The 9,310-nt window shown below is 35.0% G+C and overlaps 1 protein-coding gene across 2 annotated transcripts; it reads right to left on the reverse strand.

Moving 5' to 3' along the window:
- Positions 1–456: 456 nt before the first annotated feature.
- Positions 457–8,011, reverse strand: LOC140830998 (probable glucan 1,3-beta-glucosidase A). Of its 2 annotated transcripts, XM_073194640.1 has the most exons (11): positions 7,772–8,011; positions 7,546–7,661; positions 7,228–7,347; positions 6,589–6,774; positions 3,749–3,907; positions 2,493–2,662; positions 2,080–2,232; positions 1,339–1,691; positions 1,012–1,197; positions 881–898; positions 458–782 (listed from the first exon to the last, which is right to left on the reverse strand). In XM_073194640.1, the coding sequence occupies exons 1-11, from the start codon at positions 7,863–7,865 to the stop codon at positions 709–711; spliced, it is 1,629 nt and encodes a 542-aa protein (XP_073050741.1). In that variant the 5' UTR covers positions 7,866–8,011; the 3' UTR covers positions 458–708. The 2 variants fall into 2 exon arrangements, with proteins under 2 accessions (XP_073050742.1, XP_073050741.1); XM_073194641.1 differs by lacking the exon at positions 881–898 and having other exon boundaries at positions 457–782.
- Positions 8,012–9,310: the final 1,299 nt, after the last annotated feature.

The raw sequence follows: 9,310 nt of genomic DNA on the forward strand, positions 1-9,310 counted from the left end.
ATAAGGATAGATTAATAATCAAATATTTATCGTTAAAATTTTAAGATGTTTTAATAATCATTTTGATCCAGTTTAAGATCCAATTTTATTAATCAAATAGTTATCCATAAAATTGGATCTTAAACCGGGTCAAAATGATTATTAAAACAACTTAAAATTTTAACGATAAATATTTGACTATTAATCTATTCTTAGTAATCCACTTAACCAACACACTCGGTATTAGTTAGTCATCGTTTTAGTCTAGTCATCATATTAGTTGGACCAGTATGAATATCTATTTTTCTCATTCGATGGAATCATTTCATTTCTCCAATACTAATTTTTCTCGCATACAAGTTGCAACGTTTTTGTAATTTTGGTTGGAATCATCAGTGAGATGATCGATTATATATATTGTAAACAAAATTGTGATGTAATTTTACTCGCCTTTCAAAGTTCCATATGATTTGCTAAATGATAATTATTTCTTGTCACAATTACTTATATGAATGTTTATATCTATAATCAATATTATTCCAATGCAAGTAATACATGTGGGATCGCGTGCAGCAGTGGCGAGTGTAGTGTGTAACGTATGTGAAAGAATAATAGAAAACAACTTCGTGTTGCCTTGCATTCTCCTCGTGCACATTAATAGCCAAGGCAGAGGCCAGCAACCAAGTTGGCCAGTCGAACAACCCAGCCTAGGTAGGTATTCAGTTCGAATCACAGTGGCAAAGTGCTGAATGCAAGTCCAAGCAACAATATAAACTTGGATATTTGCCTGAACGATGAACCGCCTGTAGAAAAAAGGCGTTTTCGTATCTCGTTCAGATGGTAACTAAAAATGGAGTGCAACACAGTCGATCACTCATCAGAACGAATTTATTGGACTTACCATTAGATGTTTCAAAACCTGTCAAAACACCAAAGAAACAAGCTGCTCTGTCAAAATATTGCTGCAGAAAATGTCGCAGTATAACTGTCAACTATAATTACATGATCATGATAGGATACGCATAACGTTACCTTGCTGTAGTTGGAGATAGTTGTTTAGGATGTTCCACTCAAAATCCCAGTGCTTCCTGTCATTCTTGAGCGTCCAGTACGCCCATCCAAACGAGGCAGCATTATATACATCTAACTGGGCTCTTCCGAAATCTTGATAGTCTATTTGAGATCCATTATTCACAAACCATTCATTGACCCATTCCCCTGCAATCAGTTCAAGAATCTCATAATTTAAGCATTGTTGTCTTGTAAGATCACATGAAATAGGAGAATTATTATTCAAGAAGTTTGATAGTTAACATGATAAAAGAGACAGAAAAATATTTCACAGGATTTTGAACCTACCAATAAAAACCAGCGGACCATTTGCAACGTTCAGAGCTTGTATCTGTGTTTGTCTATTCTTATATAGAAACTGAATATTATTTAATGAACTCATATTGGCAAAAAGGGTGTCAAACAAATTGTAGTAATGCAAATCAATAACTGTATTTACTGTGCCTAAATTAGCTTGGTACAGTTCATATGGATCTGCATTGCCAATCCTTTGGCAGAATATAACATAAGCTGTAGAGGTGTATTTTCGGACAATTTGGTATCCTTCTTTGTAGAATGAAACTAGGATGTCCAAAGGAACTGTGGCAGCAGATGGCTCATTTAATAGCTCAATCCCAAGTAATGCAGGATGTTTGGCATACCTGCAAAAGAATCAGGTTGGACCTTAAGATTTAGGCCCTAAGATTTTATAATGTCAACAAACAAGCAAGCACACATTTCATGGGGTTCTTCGTAATTTAACTTCACAAAGCTGTAAATACGATAACTAATTTTATAAACAAAACTAAACACCTTAAAACAACCCTGACATATTCACAAAGAAAAAAAAATCTAAAAAAAGAAAATCTTAACCAAGTACGAAGAAGCATTGGAGCGAGCGACAACAAGCTAGAAGATCTTAATCTTATCTCAGTTGAAAAACAAAAAAACATAATAGGTGGCTTTTGAAAATGTTGAGATTCAATTATTTTTCAATATGAAATCAAAATGGGTAGGAAAATACAACAATTCAACAGCAAAAGAATCGACCTTGAAGCAAGAAAATCAATCACTTCTAGTGTTTTGGAGATAGAGTATGGTGCAGCCCAGCCTGCAAACCCATCACGACTTGCACTATGTTCCATTCCATTCTGAGATCCTGGAGCAGCATGAAGGTCAATTATGCACTTTATGCCAAATGTTCTGCACCAAGTATTGAGACAGTGAAATATGATTGTCTTGCAAGAATAGGTCTAGCAATATATGTTAGATTTATGGTCTTTTATATGTTCACATGACCTATTTGGAAAGTAATGTTCTTGTGGATTTTAATAAATTGATAGCACAGCAAAATGAATACGGTAAAATATTTTTAAGAATTTTGTGGTACCACATTCACACTCAAAGACAAAAGAGTCCAGGAACAGAATTTTGAAAAAGAAGGAAGAATGAAAAAAACCTACTGTGCCCATGAGAATGCATTGTCAAGCGCTTCCAGACTTCCCCCAATATAAGGAGGAGGGGGACTGGGATCATATGCTACCCACCAACCAACAGGTATTCGCACAGTATTTATTCCGTGCATATAGAGGAAATTGAAATCTTGTCTTGTGATAAAATTATTTCTATGCTCCTGCAATGACATATGAAGATATAATGCAATATATGGTAATATGTCCAGAACTTTGAATACAAATTCCACAATGGCTAGAATAAGGAAAATACAAAAAATAATATGAGATGCCAGACAATAAAACATCTGGCATTTATAAAAAAATATAGTTCATGGTAATGGTGGGTCAAATTTTTTAAATCACACAAACAGCAATCACCACATTTTGCCGGTTGTGCTAATAGACGTAGTCATTGCTCCCCGCTAGATGGCTTAGAACACAACACTTACAAAAGCTAACCCTGTTCTTGGATCCATTTCTATGATTACTTCAGCTATATGACTAACAAACACATACCAAATTACTCAAGCTACTTGGTTAGCATCAGTGACAAAGTCAAGGGTGTTTTTTCACCAAGCTTTCATCATAGGAAGGTAGTCAGTAAAAAAAGTCAAGAAACTCTTGTGATATCTTGATTCATGTAGACTGGCTGTTCTCAACCATAACTGAAGCCTCACAGAACAGACAAATTTTTTATGTCAATTCACTCCTTTTCATTTTTTCACGGGGTATTTTTTTTGCAAGCACTACTCTGAAATGGCACTGAAAAATTTCTTGACGGTGGACGAATATCATTTGATATTAAAATGTTAGTTTTCTAGTAATTTTTTGCCCACATTAGCAACGGAAAACCTCAAACAGCAATTATTGATGTCATCTGACTCGTTAAACAATCCGTTCAGTCAGTATCTAATGTTTCCAGAAATACCATGACTTAATGTTATGGGAGAGAGAGAAAAACAGATAATTTGCCATGCAGCTTAAAGAGCTGTCCAGCAGACATCAACAACCGATATACTGAATGTAAACGTGTTACATAGGTGGAAGATCCTAATGGGTTAAACCAATTAGTGCAAAATGTCGTGTAAAAATTAATTTTTCTGAATCTCTGTTTGTTTACAGGTTTTTAGCAATGTATCTTCTCATTATTCTTCTTTCTTTCCATCTCACGGCTCGGGGAAAAATCAGCATACACAAAAAATCAAAAAATCAAACACTTCGACTACAAGGCTTAGCTTAATAAACCGCAAACAAAATCAGTTTACCTTGAGGACCTTTTCTGCCACGTCATGTTCATACCCGTTGGCAAGTTGGTACTCTCCATGCAAATTACTAGATACAATTATCAACTCAAATGTTGCAGCATTATCATCCCAGCCGGGTGTCCCTGGATAGTCTGCAGTTAGCTGGTTGTCTTTGGAAGCCTAAACAGATAAAGTATTCTATCATGTTTATTTTCTCCCTTCTAACTTCATACACTTCATTAAGAACCATTTGAGCACCCGATGACACTCAAATGCCAGATGAATTGGATACTGATTCATTCAAAAGTATTAATCTGTATCAAAGAGCACCAAAGTACAGAAGCACCAAGCATGGACTAACTTGATAGAACATTTCTTTTTGGATGAGAGCCTCAAACTGATGAGGATTCTGAATCGTGGACCATCAAATTAGTGAAAGATAAAACTGCCTGGTAAAAAACAAGTTGCTACTTTTGAAATCTTCAATTTTGTTAGGAGCAAAATATGCCAGCTAGCAATTAACTATTCTTGATAGTCTAAACATGGACGACATGGGGAACTTGCACAGAAAACAATTCATCCATGGCAACCCATCAAAATGCAGTCCAAAAATAAGGAGGGCAAATATATAGTAAAGATCTTTTTGGTACTTATGGGTGGTGTAGGTGGCTATGCAAATCAAAATGGCACCAGGTTGAAAATGATCTTTTAAAGAAATAAAATATCAACTACCTTGCCTGATGAAAGGATTGAAACTGATTCTTTTCCGAATAAATATATAATTAAAACTTTCTAAACTACACTCCATTCGAATTTCAATGAAAATAAGGCCTGCAAAACCGTGACTCGAAGAGGATTAGTGGATTTGAATTTCAATGCCATTAGTTACAAATTCCATTTTTTGGCAAAAAATAGAATTTGATTAAGAATTAGAAATCGATAATTTTGGATTGATATAATTTTTCTTAGCCGCCAATGAGACTTTGAAGAAACCTAAATTTTAAATGATTTCAAATATGAAAATGAAAAAACCGACAACATTTATCATGTTCTGCATTCAAGGGTTCAAAACGACCATAAATTCAAGCCTGAAAAGAACTAAAAAACACAAAGCTTGACAAATCAGAATCCTGAAGATTACCCCTTGAACACATAGAAACTCACAATATTCTGCAGAAATCACAGATACTAATATATGCCAACGTTGTAAATGGCGGGAGACGGCGGTAGGTGACCGCCTACCGACTCGGCCGCCTAAGCGATTGAATTTTTTGAAGTAATTTTTGATAGATAATCATGCAATATAATAGAAAATAGTCATCATTTTTTTATCTAAAATATGCATTTAAATAATGTTTAAGCACAAAAAAGCTTCATACAATATAATATCATCTAAATAATGTGCAATTAATAAAGATTCATCATCACATTAATGCTAAACAAAGTAATATAATTACTTTTACCAAAAAACTAAGTTTCAATTTGAAAGTTTCAATCAATTATCCATCGTTAGAAGTGTGTGGTGGTTGAGACTTGAGAGTGAAAACCAAAAATAAAATAAAGAAAGTGAGGTGTGCTAGGGTTTTGATATTTAAAATTAGTTATTGACTAGGTTTTTAAAATTGTTGACTAAGTTTTTAAAATTGTTGACTAGATTTTTAAAATTGTTGACTACAACTTAAAAATCTTGCATGTCCGCCAAGCCCGCCTACTTGCCGCCTCGACCCGCCTCCCCAACGCCGTATAACTTGGGCCGCCTAAAACATCCGCCTCATGCATAGGCTTTGCGGTGCGGTACGGTGCAGTACGGTCGAGGGCCGCCTACCATGCCTAGGCAGCGCCTCGATCGCCATTTAGAACACTTATATGCTAACGAAATAGTTGTCCTCAAAATGGAGTCACAAACGATATCATCTCGCAAATTCAACGAAGGCAGAACCTCATATTAATTTCAAAATCATTGCCAAAAGACCCAAAACTAATGGCCGATATTATCATCTGAAAAAAATGTTACAGATAAAATGAGCTACATTTTACACAGTAATTAGCTCAACACCTTAGAATTATACAGGCTGGGTACATTGTACAATAATCAGAACATGTATTATAAAAAATGCATATTTCTTATTTCTATCAACATTTGCAGCAAGAGAATTCACGAGTCTTCTCAACTAAACTGATAAGAAACCTATCTGGCCATATTGCTAGTCTATTCTGTATCACGAGGTGCTAGTTTTAAATGGCACAATGGTTGAACTCACAAGGTCATGATCGAGTTAAGCTTGTGCTTACCTTTTACAAATGTATTTAAACATAGAGCGAGAATTTTTCCCATAACCAAGTATTTTCATTAAAAACATTGGGAAAAATATCAAAGGCAGATCTCCTATATGAATGATGAACCAAATTGATCGGTGCAGGTAAAATAAACATTACATTCATCGTCAAAGAGGTAGGAATAGACTTCGTGTTACCAAGGAATGAAAAAATCATTCAGAGGGTTAAAGAGGTGTTTTATCACATTTCCTAATAGAAAAGACAACTCAAATGCACTGGTTTACGATGACTTTCCATGTCCTCATCACTCGATGCAGTAGAAAACTTTTGATATAGACATCATTTTATACAGATTTATCCAACCTCGATCTATTTGACACAAAATAATCAGAACCTTGGCTATGATTATGACGAACACGGTTATCTTAGTAACCAATTGGAAAAAATATTTCTAGCAACTGATGGTCCAAAAGATAAGGGGTAAATAGCATTTGCACTTCCACTGAAAATCCGGAGGCAAAAAACAATCTTTGATAAAAATGTCGTGGAAATCTTTTGACTGAACAGAATCAGTGAAATTGTACCTGTATGTAAGAACCAGTCTCGAGTTTAATGTGGACACGATTGTCATTATTTCTTTCGAGGTAAAATGTTTCTGTATCAGATGGCAATTTGGCCACTGCAGTTATCTTGTCCCCATCGCCACTGCAGGTTAAAAACTGTCCTTCAGAAGAGCGGAACTGAAATATTGACTCCGAAACTCTCCATAACTGCTAAGAAATACTTGGAGATCAACAAGTTTCAACAAGAGAAAATACCAATTATTGTCACATTCTAATGGCAAGTCACGGGGAATGAAATTCAAGAATCGTGTGAGAAACACGCTTGGGTTAAGTATCAAGCTGTTTAATTGATCAAGCTAATCGGTGATATATTTTTTCCAAATAGTTAAATACTTAAAAAGAAAGGTTAGATTACCTAATATTGAAACCTTTAGGACTATTCTTAGGAACCCATTGATCTGGATTTGATTATATGATGTTTTTGATACATTACAGAATAATTTCTGACATTCCCCAATCATCGAATCATAACGTTAGTTCTATGACTTCATAAAGCAACAAATTATTGGTGGAAGATAAATTGTACTTTTCTAAAGCTAACTACATCAACACTCTAGACATTTGGAACAAGAATATAAGCAATCCCATCATGTGTCTGACCCGAAATGTTTCCCAAGACTGAGGAGTATCCCTGTCAACAGTAACCATCGCACCGCCGCCATTCTCAGCAGACACGTACTTGTTCAATGTCATCGATTTTAGTTGAATTTCCGTTCCATCCTACATAATATATATAATCAAACCACAAATATATGGCAGACCGAAAGAACTCTATCACATTGGAATGGGTAAAACATAATGATGGATGGACCCAGCGGAGGGATTAGGGTTAGTGACTTTGGTCTAATATAATATAAAATGATGCACTTTTACCCCCTTTCTCCACCATGGAAACAAAATTAAAAGAAACCAACTTACAAGCATATCCCCATTTGGAATGTCGTAAAAAAGCGAAGGCTTTATCCACCCCTCAATCACCAACCATCCACCCAAATTCACTCCTCTTATTCTTGAACTCCCAGGCAATCCCTCAGCTAAATTCAAGAATCCCAACAAGAAGCACAAATAAGAATTTAAGTCCAGGCACCAGAAAATCAAACAAACAAACATAATATCCCAACAAAATGCCAGTGCCAGAGCAAACCTGAGCATCCAATTGAAAAGATGAAGAAACAGAACTGCAGTACCAAGAAAACGCATTTGCAGAAAAAGAGTTTGATAAGAAATCGCCGGCCCATTGCTCTAGAAACTCATTGCAATATGTTCGCTCACACATAATAAGCTCGAGGCAAATAATCAAAAGTGGGAATTTTCGGGGATTCGTTACTTGTAGGTATGCCGATTCCAAAATGAAGACATTACTGCATTACATGTCGGGAGCATATTAATCAAGCACAATAATTAAATAATTATTATTATAATAAAAATAAAAACAATAATAATAATAATGATCGTGTTTCATTTGGATGAATGTGTAGATGTCCACTTGTACGGATGAGTGATCATGAGATGGATCGTTTAACAACTCTTCATTGTATTTTCTATCGTATTTTCTAAGTGGTTATCACTTATCGAGTGGAGTAGTTAATGGTTATGATTGTACATCATTAGTCCTTAGACCCGAGAAAAAATAGAAACTCTATGTACTAGTAGTGTACTTTGACTCGTGTACTGACTCCACGAGTGTCATCAGATTGTGAGATTAGGTGTAAGCTCCGACATACATAGAAGCCGATAAATTGTAGTCGAAAATTCACCGCTCAACTATGGGTATTGATATATTATGTGATATGATGAGTTAATAGTGCTGAGAATATCTGGCTAGAGAAATAAATGTGCTTTAGAGAAGGTGGTTCTCTAGTTGCACATCTGATGCCACTATTATTACTCAAATATACATCACATCGATATCGAATTCGTATACAACCCTCGAAATTCCAATGGTTGCAGATTTGATTGAGATATATGAGATGAAGGGATCGTCTTGTACGCTAACAATAACTTATTGGTTTTTTGCATGCACTATCAGTGATACATAGGGGATCATGCAGCGATGCTACTAGACGCTCTTATCATGATTTCATGAGTGCGATCAGACTTGAGTTCTGACATTCTTGTGATGAAGGGGTTGATGCGCATAATGGAGCTAATTTGGGTAAGCCTGTAAAAGAGATAAATGTTGTCTCGAATCAAATGAATTGTGAACCCACTGCTAATTATATCTCTGAACCATTGAGGGTCTTACATGTATTGCATTATGTGTTCTTGTTGAGATAGTTAAATTCGAGGAGTTGAATTTAATGATAACTTTTGATGGAAATCAAACATATCGATGATAAATGAGTTTATAATAAATGGATTTCATATTTGGAAGTTGTAAAAGTTAGCGTGACTACGAATTTTTTGAGATGAGTTCACATTTCAAAGAATGAGTTAATATGCAGCTGCCAAAATGGATAAGTGGAAATTTTTATTTTGAAATTTTCATTTTACATTATATGAACGAGATGTTTCCCCTCGTTGCATTAACGTTGTCTGATCTTCAATCGAAGTTATAATGAGTTCAAAATTATTTAATTAATAAAGTTGGAATATAATGATTAAAGTATAATTGAGTAGTTTAGAATACCATTTAACATTCCAAAGTAATATTGTAGAAAGTTCTATAATTTATTGATCAATT

The sequence above is a fragment of the Primulina eburnea genome, chromosome 4 (genome assembly GCF_022965805.1).
Source record: "Primulina eburnea isolate SZY01 chromosome 4, ASM2296580v1, whole genome shotgun sequence".
Classification (NCBI taxonomy): Eukaryota; Viridiplantae; Streptophyta; class Magnoliopsida; order Lamiales; family Gesneriaceae; genus Primulina; species Primulina eburnea.

Excerpts from the sequence above, each read along its gene's own strand:
- LOC140830998 (XM_073194640.1), bottom strand. The coding sequence starts at position 7,865 with ATGGGCCGGCGATTTCTTATCAAACTCTTTTTCTGCAAATGCGTTTTC. Across the intron at positions 7,348-7,545 it reads TTCCAAATGGGGATATGCTT|GATGGAACGGAAATTCAACT; the intron begins GTAAGTTGGTTT and ends TATATTATGTAG. Across the intron at positions 1,692-2,079 it reads ATTGATTTTCTTGCTTCAAG|GTATGCCAAACATCCTGCAT; the intron begins GTCGATTCTTTT and ends ATTCTTTTGCAG.